Below are 21,243 nucleotides of genomic sequence, written 5' to 3'. Positions count from 1 at the left end.
TTAGTTCTCTTAGAGCTCCATCAGGTTTTGCTTCATGTATTTTGAAGCTCTGCTAATAGGTATATAAATGTTTAGGATTTTTATGTCCTCTTGATTGAATGATTTATGTCCTCTTGATGAATCCTTTTATCATTATGAAATGACTGATTTTATTCCTAGTTACCTTCTTTGAGATCTACTTTATCTGATATGATTAATAAAGTCATTTCATCTCTCTCTTGACTAGTGTTGGCATGGTGTCCACTTATATTTAAAGGGTGTTCCTTACAGGCAACATATAGTTAGATACTGCTTTTTAATCCGATCTGACAATCTCTGCCTTTTAACTGAGATGTTAAAGCCATTTTTATTTAATGCCATTATCAATAAGGTTTGATTTAAATCTGTCACCTTGTTCTTTGTCTTCTATTTGTCCCTTTGTTCCCTTTTTCTTTTTTTTTTTTTTTTTTTTTTTTTTGCCTTCTTTTGGATTATGGAATCATTTTTGTAATCCTATTTTAACTCTTTGGTTGGCTTACCTGTAACTTTATGTTTTGTTCTTTTGGCGGTTGTTTTAGGATTTATAGTTTGCACTTTACTTATCCCAGTCTACCTTCAAACAATAGCATCCTATGTCATGTATATTGTAAGGGTCTTAACATTAAAGTACTTCCGGTTCTCTTCTTTCCACCTTTGTGCTATCGTTTTCATACTTTTATATGTTGTAAACCCCACTATTATTTAAAAGTCTGTTATCTTTTGAAGAAATATAAATAATAAGAAAAAAATCTTATATACTTCCCGATGTAGTTACCATTTCTTCATTGCCTTGTGTTCCCGTCTGGTTTCATTTTCTTTCTGCCTGAAGGAATTCCTTCAACATTTCTTGTATGGTGATTTTGCTGGTGATGAAGCTTTCAGCTATTGTAATGTCTGAAAATATTTTTCTTGTTTTTGCCTTCATTTCCTTTACGTTTCTTTTTTATTTTGGGGAACTACATATAACATAAAATTTCTCATCTTAACCTATTTTGTTGCCGGTGGGGAGAGGGGCAGAGAGAGAGAGGGAGAGAGAGAATCTTAAGCAGGTTCCATGCCCAACGTGGAGCCCAATGCAGGGCTTGATCTCACGACCCTGAGCTGAAATCAAGGCAGACGCTTAGCCAGCAGACCCACCCAGTTGCCAAACCATATTTTTTAAGTAGGCTCCATGCCCAATATGGGTCTTGAACTCACGACCCTGAGATCAAGAGTCACATGCTCCACAGACTGAGCCCGCCAGGCACCACAGTCATCTTAACTGTTTTTCAGCGTACACTGAACAAATTCTATCTTTGTGATTTTGGCTACTCAGTGTACCTCATAAGTGGAATCATACAGTATTTGTTTTTTTGTGCCTATCTTGCTTGGCGTAATGTCCTAAAGGTTCATTCATCTTATAGCATATTGCAGAATTTTCTTCCTTTTAAAGGGTGAACAATATTTCATTGTGTGTGTGTGTGTGTGTGTGTGTGTATATATATATATATACACACACACACACACACACACACACACACACACACCACATTTTGCTTATCCATTAATCTGTTGATGGACATTGGGTTGTTCCCATGTTTTAGCTATTGTGAATCATGCCACTAGGAATGTGGGTGTACAAATACCTTTTCAAGTCCCGCATTCAATTCTTTCGGGTATATAGCCAAAAGGGGATTGCTGGATCGTATGGTAATTCTATGTTTAATCTTTTTTGAGGACCTGCCATACTGTTTTCCACAGCAGCTATACCATTTTGCGTTCCCACCAACGGTACACCAGGGTTTCAATTTCTCCACATCTTCACCATCACGTGTTATTTTCCGGGTTTTTATTTTGTTTTTTGATAATCCATCCTAACACATTTTAGGTTGCCTTCATTTTTGAAAGTTGTTTTCACTGGGTATGAAATTCTAGGCTGATAGGGTTTTTTTTTCGCTGTAAGTTAAAGATGCTTCACTGTCTTCTTTCTTGCATTGTTTCCAACAAAGCAACGTCTCATCCTGATCTTTCTTCCTCTGCGTGGAACATGTCTTTTTTATTTCCGGCTGCTTCTAAGATTTTAGCATTAGTTTTGAGCAATTTTATTATGATGCCCCTTGGTATAGTTTTTTTTTCCTAATTCTTATGCTTGGGATCCATTATAATTTTCACCAAATTTGGAAAATGTGGGGGTCATTATTTCTTCAAGTGTTTTTTTCTGTCTCCTGCTCTCCTTTGAGGACTGTCACACATCTATGAGACCTCTTAATGTTGTTCCAGGGCTCAGCTCACTGATACACTGTAAACATTGTAAAAAAATTTTTCTTTGGGTGTTTCCTTTAGGAGAGTTCGAATTGCTGTGTCCTTGAGTGCACTGCTCTTTTTTCCTGCAGTGTCTACTTTGCTGTTGATCCCAGCCAGTGTATCTTTCATCTCCGATGTTGTTTTCATTTCTAGAAGTTTGATTAGGATCTTTTTACTGTCTTTTTAACATCTCTACTTAATTTTTTGAATATAGGGAATATAGTAATATAATTACTGGTTTATAACAATTATTTTAATGTTCTTGTTTGCTAATTTTAATATCTCTGCCAAATCTGGGCCTATTTTATCAAAACAGATTGATTGATTTTCCTCCTTTTATGAGTCAAATCCTCCTGCCTCTTTGCATACCTGGTAAACTTCGACTGGGTTCTAGACATTGTGAATTTTACCTTGTTGGGTGCTGAATATTTTTGTGTTCCTGTAACTCTTCTTGAGCTTTGTGCTGGGACACAGCTATGTTACTGGGAAATAGTTTGATCCTCTTGGGTCTTGATTTTTCAGGTGGGGTCAAAGCAGCGGGTAATCTAAGGATAGTTCTTCCCCATTGCTGAGGCAAGGTCATACTCTCCCCATTGCCTTATGAACCCTGAGGTTCTCCAGTCTGCTTTGTGAGAACAGATATTCCTCCCTTCCCTGGGCGAGCCCTTGGCATTGTTGCCACTTTCCCGAGCCTCAGCCTCAGGTAACTTCCTTACGTGTATGCACCGATCATACTTCACTGAACGCTCGGTGGGCATCCTTTGCGGTTCTTTGAAATTTTCTCTGTGCCGTTCTCCCCTCCGGTGCTCTGTCCTGCAAACTCGATTCACCTTGGTCTTCTGCGGCTCTCAACACAGAGTTCACTGGGCTCCGCTGCCTTTCCCCTCCCTGCACTGCCTGATTCCAGGGAATTAGGCTGGGCGTTCACAGGGCTCCCTTTGTTTCCTGCCTCCCAGGGGTCATTAACGTCCTTGCCCAATGTCCACGATGTTGAAACTCTCGTTTTGCTTATTTTGTCTGTTTCCCGCTTTCAGGCAGCAGGGTAAATCTGGTCCCTGTTGCTCCATCTGGACTAGAAGCAGAAGTACACGTTGGCATGTTAATGTGTCTATTAAAAATTGTGTTTTCCAAGAATATTTAATGGCAAGGGATGATGGTCATAGTGTTAAATTTTAAAAAGCAAAGCAGAAAAATATGTGTATGCGTGCCTGAATTTGTGTGTTATGTGTGCGTTGTATTACGACATGCAAAATAGCCATACATGCTGTGGGAAAAGACTGAAAGTAAATACACTCCAGTATTAACACTGATAGCTAGGATGACATGAAGAAGTAGGATGGATGATTTTTGTCTTTATCATATATGCGGTTTCTTTCAAATAAATGAGCACTTCTATAATCTCAAAGAAAAATAATCTAAGTATTAAGTGTAACGATATTTGAAAGGACGAGATTAAACACTAGCAAACCCAGCACCAGAAACCCCATTCACTGTAACGAAAGCTAGTGGCATATTCTAGAAAGAGGCCATAAACGGCATGTAGAAATCCTGTGTGAGGGGCGCCTGGGTGGCGCAGTCGGTTAAGCGTCCGACTTCAGCCAGGTCACGATCTCGCGGTCCGTGAGTTCGAGCCCCACGTCGGGCTCTGGGCTGATGGCTCAGAGCCTGGAGCCTGTTTCCGATTCTGTGTCTCCCTCTCTCTCTGCCCCTCCCACGTTCATGCTCTGTCTCCCTCTGTCCCAAAAATAAATAAAAGAAAAAAAAAAAAGAAATCCTGTGTGATTGTGTGAGAAGGTTTGGGATGACACCTTCTGTGTGGAGAAGCCCCCAGTAGCCCTTGCAGCCTCCTTGTGACCCAGGGTCTCTCTTCTTGTGTCAACAGATTGTCCGTGTGGAACCCTTGGTGACCATGGGTCAGGTGACTGCCCTGCTGACCTCCATTGGCTGGACCCTGCCTGTGTTGCCTGAGCTGGATGACCTCACAGTGGGTGAGGACTATAGGGTCAGAGCTGAGGCACCGTGTTGGTTCAGGGGCCGCCACTATTCCGTCCATGACAGAAGCCACCACGTCTGTCCACCTAGCGCCAAAGGCAGGGCGTTCACTGCCTACCTTTCCATCTCTGAGCAGCTCAGGTTATTAGGCAGCACCTTCTCCTCTCTGGTGCAAATCTGCGTCCCTGTGACTCATGTCCGTTATTCCAGTTCTGCCTTGTAGAGTGAACACAATAAGTCTAGTCTCTCTCTTCTTCCTCAGGATTCATGATCCCCAAAGCTTTTCCTTTCCAGGGCAAACACCTTTAGCTCCTGTAACTATTCCCACAGAGCACGGCATCCTGCCACCCAGACAACCCCCCTTTTCATCAAGGTCCCTCTTAAGATGAATGAACATGGTTTTCTAAGCTGGGTCCGGCCAGAGGTGAGGGTGTGAACGCCTTTGACAGGCTCTCACGTCCGTTCCCCTACGCTGGGAAAGCCCTCAGGTCCTGTCCTAGCTCCTCCTTCCCTCTCCTCTCCAGATCCAAAGAGATGGGAAATCTATCCCAAGCAGCCAGCCCTGTCACGTCTCCCTTGTGCTGTGAGCAACCTCAGCTCCCATGAAGTGCCCTTTACCCAATCCCCCTTGAACCTGCACCCCACAGCTCTGCCTGGCTAACACACGTGTCCCTGCAGGGGGCTTGATCATGGGCACGGGCATTGAGTCATCATCGCACAAGTACGGTCTGTTCCAACACATCTGCACCGCCTACGAGCTGGTCCTGGCTGACGGCAGCTTTGTGCGATGCACACCGGTGAGTTCAGAGACGGGGGACATCCCACCAGCCTGCCCTGGGCATCAAGGGTCCGGGGTTTGGGGAGGGAGGGACCCTGGGGATGCTTCACTTCAAACACACCTGTTCGGTCTGGGTCTGTATTCATAATAATCACAAAGATTGATATAGCCCCTTAACACGTGCTCAAATACTATTATAAATGCTTCATACGTATTAAGCCATCTAATCCTTTGATAACTTCCTGAGGTAATATTATTAGCCACATCTTATAGATAGGAAACTAAAACACAAAGAGGTTGATAAACCTTCCTGGGACATACAGCGAGGAAATCCCACACAGCTGGGATTCAAACCCAGAATATCAGGCGCCCAGATCAATGCCCTTAACAATGTATCACTCCGTTCTGCCTCTCTCAGGGAAGTCAGGCCTGAGCCACAAAGCTCTATGCCATATGCTGTGAGGTGTAACTAAAAGTGGCAAGAGGGGTGGTTTGGAAAAAATAAAAGATAATTCTGCCCGGAGTGGGATGCAGACATTTAAGGTGTTTTACCCTAATGAGCAGGACGGGATTGAGACTTTAAACAAACTCAGATTGCCGAGCCTATCTAAGGGGCCCCTGGATGGTAGGGACAGAGTGACTCTTTAAAGGAAGATGGTTCAGAGAGTGACCAGGGTCGGTGGTCCCACAGAAGAGAGTCCGGGGCGGGCTTGAGAGCACCGGTCTTAGACAAGGATTCACACCAATTCAGCACGTTTTCTGAAACACTTGCCTGGGCCCAGCCTTCCAACCTGTTTATTGCCAGCAGAGAAAGGAGACAAACATTCAGGAATCGCTCCCCTTCTCTGAGGCCCGTTTTCCTCACCTGACAAATGCATCATCAGGAGGAGATGCCAGATGTGAAGCTCCTAGTGTAGAGGCTGGGTACAGTTATTACAGCTGCTGTCTGACAGTGTAGTGAGGTGGGGGCCCAGATGGCCCACTTCCACTGTTCCAGAGACTTCTGCCAGCCTGCTGCCGAGCTCCCCCGCTCCAGTCCCCTGCCCCAGTGCACCCCGCCCCGCCCGCACCAAGTGCATACAGCATGCGCAGTGACCACATGGGACTGTCCTCTTGGGTAAGGGCCAGACAAAGCTAGACGTTTTCAAAAAGCGCTTTGTTAAAATCCAAGAATCGGAATTAGAGGGACCAGGTGAGAAGTCTCCAAGACAAATACCGAAACGAGAAATGATAAGGTTAGAAGCGGATGGCAGAACCAGATGAGGTCTTGCGGGAAGAACGCTGGGTCGGGACTTAGGTGACCCTGCCTGAGCCCTGGCATCCCTGTGCTGACTTGTGGGATGCCTCGGGTCACATGGGAAGCCCTGCCACTTCTGAGAGCCTCACTTTCCTTACTGTTCAAGTGGGAATATGAGTGCTCTGGGCTGCCAGGGCGGGGCCGGGGGGTGGGGTAGGAGAAGGTTGGATTTCACAGCTAATGGACTGCGAAAGCCTTGTAGGTTTGAGGAATGGCCCGTTTTGATGTTTCTGGGCTCCTTACTCGGGTTCACACGATGAGATAGTGACAGCAGGAACTTAGCCGAGGCCCTGGGTCCTTTGCACCCCGTTGGCTGTGTGCCACGGTGTGGGGTCCGGGGATTCAGCCTCTCAGCATGTGTTGACTCTGACTCCCAGTCGGAAAACTCAGACCTGTTCTACGCTGTGCCGTGGTCCTGTGGGACCCTGGGCTTCCTGGTGGCCGCCGAGATCCGCATCATCCCCGCCAAGAAGTACGTCAAGCTGAGGTTTGAGCCAGTGCGTGGCCTGGAGGCTATCTGTGACAAGTTCACCCGTGAGTCCCAGCGGCCGGAGAACCACTTCGTGGAAGGACTGCTCTACTCCCTGGATGAGGCCGTCATCATGACAGGGGTCATGACAGACGAGGCAGAGCCCAGCAAGGTAGGCCAGGGTGTCAGCTGCCAAGGACCAAGGCCTGGGGAGAAGGAAGGCCTGGGTGGGCTGGGGCTGAGCCTGTTCCCCCACCCTGACCCTGGCAGCACATTCTTTGAGGCTGTGGCCTTGGTCAGCCCACCTGGGGTTTGGACCCTGAGATCTACAGTCAGAGCTGTCTGGGGCCCCTGGGTGGCTCAGTCAGTTAAGCGTCCGACTTCGGCTCAGGTCACGACCTCACGGTTCGTGAGTTCGAGCCTCATGTCAGGCTCTGTGCTGACAGCTCGGAGCCTGGGGCCTGCTTCACATTCTGGATCTCCCTCGCTCTCTGTCCCTCCCCCGCTCATGCTGTCTCTGTCTCTCAAAAATAAATAAATGTAAAAAAAAAAAATTAAAGTCAGAGCTGTCTGAGGGATGGAAGCATCCATTTACTCTGCCCTGACCCCCTGCCAGATAGGTGCGTGTCTCTTGATAGGTGTAACGTTTATCTTCACTGCAACCGCACTGTATACATGAGGAAACCGAGGCTCCGAGAAGTCATGTAAACATCCCCCAATGCAGAACCGAGATTTGAAGGATGGATTTGATGCCTCGGAATCTGGATTGATAGCCGTTTAATGTATAATTTTTAATAGCAGCTTTTTCGGGATTTGTATTCCTGAGAGACTTGGAACGTGTAAATGAGTGAAAGGAAGGAAAAGACCCAACCTGTCTAGAATATGTTATTCTACCCATAACAATATTGAAGTGTATAAAGAAAAAGGTAAAGTTAAAGTGGGTCTCTTTACCCCAGGCTCACTCCCAGAGCAACTACTTGTAACACTGTGCATTCTTTTTTTTTTTTTTTTGAGAGAGAGAAAGAATGCACAGGGGAGGGGCAGAGAGAGAGGGAGAGAGAGAATCCTAAGCAGATGGAATCCTCTGCACTAACGGTGCAGGGCCCAACTCGGGGCTTAAACTCACAAACCATGAGATCACGACCTGAGCCGAAATCACGAGTCCAACGCTCAACCGACTGAGCCACGCAGGCGCCCCATCCCTGAGCATTCTTCAAGGTGTGTGCACGTGTGCAGGTGGACGTGCCCTCCTTTCATGCCATGGTGTCCCGCAATTGCATGTAAATATTTGACCCAACCCATTGCTCAGCGATGAACATTTATCCTGCTTCAAGTGTTTTGCTCTTACAAATAAGATTGCATCAGAGATTCTCTACCATCTCTCCTTGGCCTCTTGTGCAAGCAGTTCTGTGGGGCTGAGTCCAAAATTTGGAATTCCTGACTTAAGGGTTTGAGCATATTAAATACTGACAGCTACAAGCAAACAGTCCTTCAGGAAAGTTGTGCTTCTGTCCGCTTCTGGTGACGGCGTGTGAGACTGCCTTTCCCCCACCTTGCCAGCACTGGATAGGATCGCGCCTTCATTTTGGCCAATCTGATAGGGTTAAAAATAGCATCTCGTTTTATTTTGCAGCTTTCGGGTCACGTTCGAGGTTAGAACATCTCTTTGTCTGGTTTTTCAGTTTGTTTGTCCTCAGCTGTGATCGCCTGTTCAAATTGGCATTTTCTGGTTTAGTGTGATGTACGCGTTTCTCCACGCGGTTACGTTGCCTTCAAAACGGTCATTTCATGACTGCTGAACATTGTGTTGAGCTAACGCCCTGTCATTTACTAAACCGTCGCTGCACAGTTGGAAATAAGTTGCTTCCAGTCTTTCCTTATTTCAGTTCATGTAGCCATGAATATCTTTTGTCTGTGAAGGGAATAATATCTGAAAGTACATCGAAGGATAGGTACTCTTCAGCCTCCTGATCTATACCGGTATACTTAAAACATTTTAAAATTGTAAAGGACTGAAAATCATCTGGTACAATTCCCTCTCTAAACAAAGAAACGAGGCTCAGAGAGGGAAAGAGACTTCTCTGAGTCCACCCAGCTAGCATGGGGCAAATTTAAATTCAGGTCTCTGACTCCTAGTTCAGTGTTATAATTTAGCATCATTCACGTTGACCGCTGTGCCCTGTGCGCGGGCGCCGTGCTGGGCACTTGCCACGTTGTCTCTTCTCGTCTCCCAACCACTCCAGGGCGGGTAATGGCTCCATTTTGCTGGAGGAAGTATACAGTGCTGAAAGCAAGGCTCGGGGAGGCTAAGAACCCTGCCCAGCGTCCGCCCAGTGTGTTGGAAGGAGAACAAGCAAATTGGCAAACAGTGTACAGGATGACCCCATTTTTACGGATCAGTGTGTATGCGCAGAAAAGAAAACCGAATACCCCGTGGTGTTTGTAGGTTCCTCTGGAGGGTGAGGCTCTAAGGGGTCTTCTCTTTCCAAGTTGCATATTTCTGCAGTGTTTCCAGTGTCCACGAGGCGTTTACGTCACTTTTGGAGTTGGGAGAAAATATTAATAGATTTTTATTTATTTATTTTTTTACAATGCTCACACTCCCAGAGGCCGCCATTCAAGGTTCTCTGCTGCCCAGGTTTGGCCTTGTTGTACAACAAGGAAAGGGGTTGAGTCCTTGCTCTGCCTCTTGCCAGCCCTGTGGCCTCAGATGCTCTGTTCAACCTTGATGGCTCTCAGTGCCCTCATCAGCGAGACGAGGACGGCTCTGCCTTGCAAGGTTGTGGAAGGGATAAAGAACGAACACATAGGTGCCAGTGACACCTGCCCGGAGCATGTTGTTGTGATTCTTCTCCTCCACGAGCTACCATGGGGCTTGCTTGTCTTGCCTCTGCTCCTGCCTTTACCTCTCTGAGGGTCCCCCGGCAACACCCTGCCCCTCCTGCCTGGCCTCTACTCTCTGCTTTCTCCTAACCCTTTGCTGTGCCCCAGCCAGGTGTGATCTCACCTCACCCGCCCCATCAAACTCAGATGCCTCTCCCACCCCCTAGAGAAGGTGGTCTGACCCGGGGCCCGAGGGCAGTGTGTGTGTGTGATTCCGAAGAAGCACGGAAAAACTGCCACAGAGTTTATATTTTTACTGCCATTTTACATGTGAAGAAATAGGCTGAGAGGGTGACCTGCCCAAGGTCAGATGGCGGGTGGCTGGGCCAGATTCTGGCCCCAGGTCGGGAGCCGGCACTCCTTCGGGGCCGCCAGCCTGCCTCTCTCCTAAAGCATCTGGCCGGATGTCATTTCCTGGGTGAAGAAGGTGAGGCCCAGGGAGTCTAAGTCATCCCAGGGCACACGGCTTGTGAAGTCCTGAAGCATTTAGGACTGAAGCAGACTGGCTCCCTATGAGATTCAGGCATTGAGGGCCACGGGCCCCGGTGCCAGGGAAGCTTGAGGTTCATTCTCTGAGCGTCCTTCACCGATGGGGGCTGCCTGGGGGAGCGCAGCGCCCAGAGGGTCGTGAGGCCCGCTCTAGGCGGCAGGGAAAGTGCCACGGTCAGTTAGTGCCGTCGGTCGCGGGACCCGGTGACGAGGGGTCAGCCTGGCGGGAGGGAAGAGTGCTCCCTGCCTGGAGCCGTGCGTTGTTCAACGTTTGCCCTTTCGTTTTCCCAGCGAGGAGGGGCAGCAGCCGGTGCGGGGAGGGGTGGCTGAGCCCTCTAGGCTGTCGGGAACTGGCTGTCAGGCCCTGGGCGCACCGCGTGACCACGCTCCGCTAACAGGATACCCGCTGCGCTCAGCCTCGCTGGGTTTTCAGGAGTCTCGAGGGTAGTAATAGACATGAAAGCTGTGAAAAGGCCAGGGGTGCGGAACCGAAGCCGGGTATCACCGTCACACCCTTGGTGGCGTTCGGTCCCCGTCTGTAGCTGACACGATGCCCTCTGTCATTGCAGCTGAATAGCATTGGCAGTTACTACAAGCCCTGGTTCTTCAAGCACGTGGAGAACTACCTGAAGGCAAACGAGGGGGGCCTGGAGTACATCCCCTTGAGACACTACTACCACCGCCACACCCGCAGCATCTTCTGGGAGCTCCAGGTGAGGCTCGGATTTCCCAGGAGTCCCGGCCTGCCCCGGCCGGCCGGGCAGGGAACCAGGATGGCTAGCATTGCAACCGCACTGTCTCCCTGGGGGAAAGAGCAGCTTTGTCCCAGGGAACCAGACACCCTGTTGCACGGCGACACGGTCGTTCCTCTCCGGGGGAACAGACCGCTCTCACTTAATAGCAGGCTGGCATCGAGCGTCTGCCACCGAGTGGGGCGCGGGGCCAGGTACCTGGCAGAACAGACACCTGTTCCGCCCTTGAGGGACGGTAGCCTCGCCAAGCTGACAGACTCTGGCACCGTGAAGGGCCGCGGGAACAGGAATTGGAAGCAGCTAGTTCTGCCTAGGGTCAGAGGTGGCTGTCAAGCTTGGCCTTGAAAGGTGAGCGAGAATTTGCTTTTGTGCATGGAGGAGTGAGGAGCAAGTGACATTTGAAACAGGGGTGTCGGGAAGGCCTCTCAGGGGGTGACTTGTGAGCAGGGACCCGAGCAGGGGAGGACAAGCCAGGCAGGGCTTGGGGGGAGAGCGTTCCAGGCAGAGGAAGAGCCAGAGCGTGGGTCCTCAAACGGGCTACGTGGGTTCTTTTTTTTCTAAGTCATATAACCTAAAAATAATCATTTTAATGTATAGAATTCAGTGGCATTTAGAACCTTCATGATCTTGTGCAACTACCACCAAAGTTGCTGAGGGCCTTTGGAGGAGAGGAACGGCAGTCAGGAAGCACCAATGAGGCAGCAGGAAGCAGTATGAGCCCCCTCCCTCACCTCCATCCACCCCAGATGGTCGTGGGAGAGGAAATGATACTGCCGAGGAGGCCTGCAGGGGCCAGCCAGGCTCCAGCTGAAAGCAGGGAGAGGAAGACAATATTGAGAGAAGAGATTGAGAACAGGGGGGGCTTTGCTGATGTCAGACCACGAGAGCACAGGGGAGGGCCTGGGAGACAAGGGGGTGTTGCATTGCAGTAACAGGTAACGGGGCACCTGGAAGCCCCTGGTGACTAGGTTAAACGGGGTGACAGGCCTAAAGGAATTAAGCCCGGTGGTCTCCTAGGAGGAGGTGGTCAGTTCTAATAGGTCTCTCGGGCCGAATGTGATGGGGCCGTGGTGAGAAGTTGGAGGAGTGAGGCATGGAGAGTCATCAAGACCGGGGGCCTCGGGGATTCCCCCACCTCCGTTAGCCCTCCCTCGGACAGTGTCAAGGCCCAGCAGTTGGCGGGCAGTTTTGCCAAATGCGGGAGACACCATAGGGAGTGTCTTTGTTAAGAGCAAGGACACTAAAGAGACAAGAGAACGAGGACCAGCAGAGGACACTGGGGAGGGCATCTGAGAGGTAGCAGTGACGTGCAGTAATCGCTCCTCACGCGTTAGCCGTGTGCCAGACCCCGTGCTCGCATGATCTTGATCTTCCTCACAGCCCTGGGAGGGGGAGTTCTCTGGTCTTTTCCACTTTACAGATGGGGAGACTGAGGCTCAGGTCTTCCAAAGTAATGCAACTCAGTAAGAGATCGAGTATATTAGCAACTACCCCAAACTTAGAGCATTAAAACGTCTGCCAGATTATGACTCTCATTTTTGGTTCTGTCACAGCTTTCTGAGGGGCAGGGATTGGGGAGTGATCTGGGTGGCTCTGGCTTAGGGTTGCAGTCAAGCGTCATCCGGAGGCTTGCCCAGGGCTGGAAGATCTGCTTTCCAGAAGGCTCGCTCGCACGGTTGTTGACAAGAAGCCTCCGTTCCTTGCCATGTGGGCTGCTCGAGTGTCCTCACGACAAGGCAGCAGGGGCCTCGGTGCCTGTTATGACCTGTCTCCTCACTCCGCCAGTCCCCCCCACCCCGTGCTGTTCGTTAGAGCAAGTCCAGCCCACGCTCAACCAGAGTAGCAAAGAATTTGTGGGTTGTTTTTTTTTATTTAAAAAAATTTTTTTAATGTTTATTTACTTTTGACAGAGAGAGAGAGAGAGAGAGAGAGAGAGAGAGAGACAGAGCATGAGCGGGGGAGGGGCAGAGAGAGAGGGGGACACAGAATCTGAAGCCGGCTCCAGGCTCCGAGCTGTCACAGGCACAGAGCCCGACCCAGGGCTCGAACTCAGAGACCGCGAGATCATGACCGCGGTCGGAGTCGAAGTCGACCGAGCTGAAGTCGGATGCTCAACCGACTCAGCCACCCAGGCACCCCAGAATTTGTGGGTTTTTTAAGATTACAGAGTTAGAATTCATAATGAGGTTCGTCTTATATTTTTGTGCTGTTAAGCAGTGGCTGTCCGGCCTGAAGTTAAAGGCAGAATCTTGTATGATGGGTGATTTACATGGACATTTGCACACAGGGCATCTGGGTGGAGCACCACAGTGTCCATGACAGTGGGATTACAGAAGCTGGGACTTCTAGAAAGAAGGGGTAATAAACCATGTCACCTGCAAGTCTTTTCCCCCCTCCCCTGAGGTTATCTCCTCCTCCTCCAGGCAGCCCTATACCCTAGTTCCTCCTTGCTGAATCCACCCTTTAATCAACAAAACGTGACCTGGCCTGGGTGCTGAACTGCCCAGTCCGTTCCTGTCATACCTGGGCCAGCCCTTCCGTCACCCAGCTCAGTTAGTTAATCAGCAATACCTGGGGTCAAGGCCAGCTACGTGATCTGCCGGGCCCAGTGCAGAAAGCAGGGGAAAAGTACCATCAAAGGCACTAAATGATAAAGCCTTTTCTTTTCTCCCACAGTCTCTCTCTTCATAAATATTTGCTATTTAATGTTCTAAGTAAAGAAAAATTAATAACTTAAATTATTGGAATGACTTTACTGTTCATCTTTTAAGTACAAATATAAGAGCGTTTAACTCTTCATGCATATGAATTTCATTCTTAATGGACCAGTAGAAATGCTGCACAAAACCAACTCAGCTATTTTTATCTCCCCTCCCGGTGACATGCCCATTCCACGAACACTCCAGGGCGGCTTACTAACAAGTAAGGAAGGACTGAAGAGGAAGAAGACTCTGAGCAGCCCCCCCCTTCCCTTCCTTCTTATGTCCTCATTGCCAGCCGGCATAAGTGGCTGGCTAATACAGGGAAGTAACACAAGTAGGAAATGTTACATGGGGTTCTTGGCTGTTCATGTTTCTTAGAACGTCATTGCCACAGGGCCTGCCTTTGAGGTTTGGGGTCCTGGCTCAGGCCAGGCCCCCTGGATCTGTAGTGGGGCCCAGCAGAGCAGAACAGGCCAGTAGCAGGCTGGGCCCAGGTGAAAGGCAAGGGCAGGCAAAGAGCAGGGGACCAGGAGTGAAGCCAGGGACACGGGACCTGAGGTCACTCAGAGGCAGAAAAGATGAATGATGGGGCGGACAGGTGGGAAAGGAGAAGGGCGGGACGGGGCATGCTGTTTAAAACTTGAACTTTTCTAAGGTTGAGATTTGGGGAAAGGAATGGTTCTAGCTGACCCTTGCGGGCAACAAAGGACTGTTTGTAGGGGAAAAATACAAAAGGCGCTTAAACGTGAGAGAGGTGATGGGTCCCACTCGTCGTTAAAGACGGGGTGGAACAAAACTACAGGAGTCTCATCTGTCACCCGCAGGATGACGGCGAGGCAGAAGTGGGAGAACGCTGTTTGGCCTGAGTGTGGGGAAACAGCGCTCTCTTGTGTTGTTTGGGAGGGTATAAAATGGTACAAAGTCTTGAAATAGTATCCATTGAAATTGCATATACTCTTTGAACCAGAATTTTCCACTTCTAGGGATTTATCTTACAGGTAAATGAACATGCAGATGGGCAAAGATACATATACAAAGGACGTTCGGCGGAATAGTCTGGAAATAATCTAAGTGCTCATCAGTAGCGAACGGATGAAATCAATCAAGGAACATCCACATAGGAGAGCAATGATCCGCAAACATTCTCTGTGAACGGCCGGATAATAGTTAGGTTTTGTGGACCATGAGGTCACTCGAGAGGCTGCCTCTACCCATGTAGACAATATGTAAATGAATGGGCCTGGTTGTATCCCAGTAAAATGTTATTTGTGGACCAGATTTACCCCAGGAGCCCGAGTTTGTGGGTCTCTGCAGTAAGTACGGTGTTCGGCACCCACGGCCAAGCATGTGTGCTGGCTCTCTGTGTGCTGATGCACAGGAGACAGTGATGAGCAGGAGGCTGTTAGATGCCATCTGTGAGCTGTCTTTATTTGTTGATTGATTTATTTTGAGGTGGGGGAGAGAATGAGTGGGGGAGGGGCAGAGTGAGAGAATCAAGCAGGCCCTGCGCTGAGCCCCAACTCGGGGCTTGATCCCACGACCCTGAGATCACGACCTGAGCCGACATCAGTCAGCCTTTCACTTGACTGAGCCCCCCGGGCTCCCCAGGGAGCTGTTGTTTCTTAAGCCCATCTGCTTGTCTGTGCACGAGATGTCTCTGATTCCTAACGGTGGTTGCGTTTGCGGAGGGGAAAGAAGTTGGGTCGGGGAGGAAGGAAGTGGGGTCGGGACTAAGGGGGGAAACGGGGTGAAGGACTACGGGAAAGGAGGCCTGACCTTTGGACTGCTGGGATTTCTGCTGTGGGCGTGTGTGGCTTTTCCGAAAGCAAGCGAGGGAACAATAAAAGCCGTGCTGCACATTGCACTCCCGTGTCGTGTGCCGAGACCCAACAGCAGAGCAGAGCGCGGACGGGTCCCTCCCTCATGGGAGCAGGCTGCCAGCGGGAGAGCTCCTTCCAGGGGACAGGAGGGAGGAGTCACTCAGCCTCCAAACTCAGCACCCTGCTTCCTTTGGGAAGCCACCACTGACCTCTCTGCTGATATGGGCCCTGCGTCTTTGAGTCCCAGCTCTCTCTACACGGTAGTCCCATGGCCTGTCTCTTCATCACCTGCGGACAGGGACAGGGATCACTCCAGCGACCAGCATGGAACCTCCTAATTGTTGAACGAGGACAGGACTGTCCTTGGCTTCAAGAATGGGGTAGCAGGTGGACAAGGACACTCGGGAAGACAGACTTGGAGCAAGAGGAGGGGGAAGATACTGAGCTGGGGGCCAAGGTCTCCGCCGTTGGGGCTGGGCAGGCTTGCCAGCTGGTGGGAGCCCTGGAGGAGCTGGTGGGCAGCGCAGGGTGTGGTCGAATTGGGGGGGTAGGCTGTGAAGGGCCACAGGCACAAGAAGAGAAATGGCTAGTTCTGCCTAGGGTCGGAGGTAGCTCTCAAGCTTGGCCTTGAAAGGTGACGAAGAACTTGCTTTTGTGCATGGAGGGGTGGGGAGCGGTAACACGTTGAATAGGAGTCAGAGAAGGCTCTCAGGGGATGCTGTGAACCAGTGGGCTTGTCGATAACCCTGAGCCAGACCTTGCCCGCTCCAGTGAGAGCCACCCCTGGCTGTGCGACCTCAGGGAAATTGCTTAAGCTCTCTGAATATCACTCTTCTCGTTCAACAGCATGTGTTTTTCAACCACTTATGAAATGCCTGCTCTGTGCCAGCCACTCTGACCCCAACAAAAAAAACAGCAATTATAACTACCTTATTTTGCTCCAGGCACTGGGCTGAGTGCCTTCCAGTTGGTATTTCGTTGTTCCCTCTAGTCCTGTTTTACAGATAGGGAAACAACGCTCAGAGAGGTTAAGTAACCACCCCAGGCCGTCGCAGTGGGTAAATGTCCGAGCTGAGAATCAAACCCAGACCCGGTTGGGCAAATCCCGGGTACCACCGTGCCCCTCCTGCTGGAGGAGTGTGCCCCGTCATGCTTTCCCCGAGCACGGACCAAGGACCTGGCCCTGACGCATGGAGACACAGCCTTCGTGGGCCTGTTGTCTCTATCGCCAGCCTTTGTCTTTCAGGACATCATCCCCTTCGGCAACAACCCCATCTTCCGCTACCTCTTTGGCTGGATGGTGCCTCCCAAGATCTCCCTCCTGAAGCTGACCCAGGGAGAGACCCTGCGCAAGCTGTACGAGCAGCACCACGTGGTGCAGGACATGCTGGTGCCCATGAAGTGCCTGTCGCAGGCTGTGCACACCTTCCACAACGATATCCACGTGAGCCGGGGCAGGGACTGATCCTGGGCACGCTTGCCCTCTGGGCCTCCGTTTTCCCAGCTGTAAAACGGGCCTGCTCAGCAATGGCCCTGATGGGGAGCCCTGATGGCTCAGCGAAGGCATGGGGGCTGCTAATGAGCACTTCTGTGAGCATATTGTGTCCACTAATGCGGTGAAATGGAGGTGCTCTCGGCTGCGGCCTGGGGGATTGGGAGTGAAGCCAGAGAGGGGGTTCCCTGGGGAGGGGTGGGGTGGGGTGGGCCAGCCGTGAGCCTGTCACCTGTTGGAGAAAAAGCACCAACGCCCCTCTCCCTGGTCCACCCAGGTCTACCCCATCTGGCTGTGCCCGTTCATCCTGCCCAGCCAGCCGGGCCTGGTGCACCCCAAGGGAGATGAGGCAGAGCTTTATGTTGACATTGGAGCCTATGGGGAGCCGCGGGTGAAGCACTTTGAAGCCAGGTCCTGCATGCGGCAGTTGGAGAAGTTCGTCCGAAGCGTGCATGGGTGAGTGGCCCAGAGGGTGGTGCATTTCCTCCGGCCCCAGAGTGCTGCCACAGGGGTGTAGAGCAAGGGCCACGGTGATCAGTCCCGGGGCCAGACCGGCTGGCTGCCTAGCGAGCGTGAGGTCCCAGCAGCCTTGGTTCGGGAAGCACCTCGCGAAAGTACAGAGGTGGGATTGCAGGGGTTCTCACCCTTCTTCCTCCACTCCTCCTCCCATGAACACACCAGCATCCCCCAGCTGCTCGGGCCAGAGCCCCACCATCACCCTGCTCCCCCTGCCAGAGCAGATGACGCTGTGGTTTTAGATAGGTTCGGGGCTGCTGCTCCGGGTCGGAAGAGCACAGCTGAGGAGGGAGGGGTTCATGACTTGAAAGCCACACCGGGCCCTGGACGGCATCGCTCAGAAACTGGCCTGGAACAAACGCTTGATGCCTTGAACACGGACACATCTCAAAATAATTAGCTGATTGGGAAACACACACACACACACACACACACACACACTCAAAACAAAAACCAGGATAAAGGAGACTTGTCTGATTCCATTTACACGGAAGTCCAGAATCCATGGGGACAGAAAGCAGCTCTGCCTGGGTCAGTGGGGGTGACGGACGGCACAGGGGCATGAGGAAAGTTTTGGGGGTGATGGCCCGTGGTCATGGGCTGGACTGAGGTGACAGTTTCAAGGTTGTATACAAATGTCACACTGAGTCAAGTTGTACCCTTTACATATGGGCAGTCAATGAAAAAAAAAAAATGAAAAGAAGGCAGCCCAGTGGCCCCCTCGGCAAAATGGGGGCGAGCGTCCCTGTGCCGCCCTCCACCACCAGCTCGGTAGGGGGGTTGAACGAGAGATCCTCCAGGAGTACTTCCCGCGCCACAAGGCGTGTGACGCGTGGGGGACAGCTGGGGTCCCGCGGGTCCTTTTCCCCTGCCTGCAGCCTCCCCTCCTGTGCCCTGCAGGTTCCAGATGCTGTATGCCGACTGCTACATGAGCCGGGAGGAGTTCTGGGAGATGTTCGACGGCTCCCTGTATCACAGGCTGCGGGAGCGGCTCGGGTGCCAGGACGCCTTCCCCGAGGTGTACGACAAGATCTGCAAGGCCGCCAGGCACTGAGCAGGGGCTGGCCCCGAGAGACACAGACATGTGGGTGGGCCCCGTCCCCCAGGTGCAGGAGGCATCTTCTCTTCAGGCAAGCTTGCCGGCCCTCCCAGATCCACCCTTCCAGAAAGAAACCCCTCCAGAGATCTCACCCGGACCACCCCAGTGGCTCCCAGGGGCGGCCGAGTGGCGTGCAAAGGACGTGGGCTCCGGAGTCAGACATACCTGAGTCCAGTTCCCGGTTCCGGCACTCATTAGCTGTGTGACTCCGGGCAAGTCACCCAACCCCTCTGAACCTAGCTCTTTGCCCGTTGAAAGGGGGCAACAGTACCCGCCTGCAGGCCACAGTCATCCAGGTCGAGCGCCTGTCTCCTCGGAGGTGCTGGATACGTGTAGCGGCGGTTACTATGGCTTCCCGTTCAGCACCTCATCTGACTGGCGAGCTCCAGATTCAGCGCCGGGTCCAGGAAGGCTCCGTGCGAGGTCACCTGGGCGCAGGTTTGGCTGGAAGGGTTGAAGGGATGCCCCAGAGCTGGACTGCGGGTGCTTCAGTCAGCCAGGAGCACTCCGCGCCGAGAGAAGGAAGGCTCCTCTCTCCCCCTGGGCTCTTGGGAGGGCAACAGATGGGGCAGGCAGGCCCAAGATGTGCTGTGCCAAAGGTCCCAGTCCAAAGTTCCCTCTGCCGCCCTTAGTAATGCCCTGCCCCTTGCCCCTTCCCGCTTAGGCTTGCGGGCCCATCCCAGCCACCCCCACGTCTCAGAGAGGACCTTGTCCTCAGAGAAGACAGCACGGACTCCTGCCCTAGCCCAGGTGGAGCGAGTGGCTCCTGCTCTGAACTGGGTCCGGAGATCCTGGGCCCGTCCTTGGCTCCTCAACCCTCCATGCCTCATCTGGCCCCCAGAGCGTGCCTAGTCACGGTGGGGGTGCATCCACGCTGCTCTGCGGCATGCGGTGGGGGGTCAGGGGTGGACCACACCAAGCAGGAAAATGGAGACTTGGTGAGGATTCTCGCTGTGGGGCCGGAAGGAAAGACCATCAACTTGATTTCTCCAACTACTCATCCCCCTTCGTTCTCCCCCACCCACAGCTGTAGTTAATTTCAGTGCCTTACAAATCCTAAGCTCAGAGAAAATCAGCTCCGTTTCCCTTCCAGAAGGAAGGGAGCCTCCCCAGGGCCTTCCCAACTCGTTAAAGTTTGATTGTTTATGCAACTCCATCTGAAGAACCGCCCGGCCTCAGCTGAGGACCCAGAATCTGAGAAGGAAGTGTGTCTTGTGGGGAGCTGGGATTAAGCCAACTGTGCCAGGCGGTGACATTCTGAGAGAGAGCACTGCCCGAGAGGCAGGGGCTGGCTTTAAGTCCCTGCTCCCTTGTCAGCAAGCCATGCGACCGTGGGCAGGTCATTTAGGCCTCTGAGCTGTGGCCCCTCTTTCTACTCGGTACAGCCGAGACCTCCCCGGGCCCTCCTGCTGTGGGAGCACATGCCTGTCTCAGACAGTGTGCTTGCAGCGCCCCTGGAAGGTCAGGTGAGAAATAAATCCTCCAAGTGAACACTTGGGCTGTCTCTCAAGGTCCTTCCTTGGGTCCGAGACCAGCTGTCGTGTCGCTTTCAGAGACGCGCACCTGTGGCTTGCAGGGATGTGTCTGTCCCGTCTCTGTAAGTTGCCAGAATCCTGATGGAACCAGTCTCAACACACTGCAGAGTGTCTTAGCGTGGTCCTGTGAGTGCCGGGCGCGTTCATGGCACTCAGAAGGCAAGGGGACCCCCCTTACCCATTTGGCCCCATGGGCGGGGGGGTGGGGGGGTGGGGGGCGGAACGTGAAAAAAAAATAAGAAACCTCATTCTCCAGCTTGTCTGCAAAGCATGTGAATTCTGGCTTTAGCTCTCATGTGGGCCCCTGTGCTTCCCACTCGGTGCTAATCTGATGATCCTACTTCCTGTAGAGGAATGGTTTGCCCGAGCAGAGTAACCCATCAAATAAGGCTCTGTCCTTTCACCAGAGGGGTCTCCATCCTTAAGCCGCTGGGACTGTGGCCAGAGATGCCAGCAGCCTCTATCATGCTAGATGATAGATAGTCCTAGGATAACCAAAATCCTGCCCTTCGCAGACCTCCCCTGGAAACTGGAGCTTGGAGGGGAAGGTCTTGGGATCACGCCAGCCTCAGGTTAATGTTTTGCTCCAGTGATCTCTTGCCCGGAAAGGGGTAGACTTCCAAGCATGGCGAGCCTAGCTACCGGCACTTTCCTGCAGCCAGTCCCATCACTGTCCCTCCGTGTGGTGGTTTGGGGTGCGGTGGGTGTGGAAAGTGAAGGAATAGGCCTCTCCCCTCCAGAGCCCCGAGTTTTTTGGCTGGAAGGATGCATAGATCAGATATTGCTGGAAGGGAAGGGAGGGGGTGGGGATGCGCGTGGCAGTGCATGGTGTGTGGTTATTGTTTGTCCGGTGATCACGGGGACCAAGGGGAAAGGCGCGGGTGTCCCCCAACAGGCTCTTGGCTGCAGGCGCTGTGCCCACTGTCTAGAACACTTCCCATCCCCGTGGCTGTGTGGCTGCTGCTGCTGCTGCTGCTGTAAAAATAAAAACGTTACCTGGAAATTAGCCTTTGTCGTTTCTTGCTTTGGGGACCACAACGTGGAGTCAGGCTGGGGCTCAAGTGCCGGGGCAATTTCCCTCTCTGGACCTGCATGCCGGGGGATGAGGGCTGAAAGAC

At 51.8% G+C, this 21,243-nt stretch overlaps 1 protein-coding gene across 1 annotated transcript in view; it reads left to right on the top strand.

The window, feature by feature from the left end:
- Nucleotides 1-21,128, top strand: part of DHCR24 (24-dehydrocholesterol reductase) — a 28,555-nt gene extending 7,427 nt beyond the window's left edge. Inside the window, exons 3-9 of the mRNA XM_043575079.1 lie at nt 4,184-4,289; nt 4,972-5,090; nt 6,746-7,009; nt 10,779-10,922; nt 16,730-16,927; nt 17,253-17,431; nt 18,392-21,128. Coding sequence (XP_043431014.1) covers nt 4,184-4,289; nt 4,972-5,090; nt 6,746-7,009; nt 10,779-10,922; nt 16,730-16,927; nt 17,253-17,431; nt 18,392-18,545 — 1,164 coding nt within the window. The 3' untranslated portion in view covers nt 18,546-21,128. The remainder of the gene's footprint in view (nt 1-4,183; nt 4,290-4,971; nt 5,091-6,745; nt 7,010-10,778; nt 10,923-16,729; nt 16,928-17,252; nt 17,432-18,391) is intronic.
- Nucleotides 21,129-21,243: the final 115 nt, after the last annotated feature.

This window comes from Prionailurus bengalensis, chromosome C1 (genome assembly GCF_016509475.1).
Source record: "Prionailurus bengalensis isolate Pbe53 chromosome C1, Fcat_Pben_1.1_paternal_pri, whole genome shotgun sequence".
NCBI lineage: Eukaryota > Metazoa > Chordata > Mammalia > Carnivora > Felidae > Prionailurus > Prionailurus bengalensis.
This window is presented reverse-complemented; position numbering and strand designations above follow the sequence as displayed.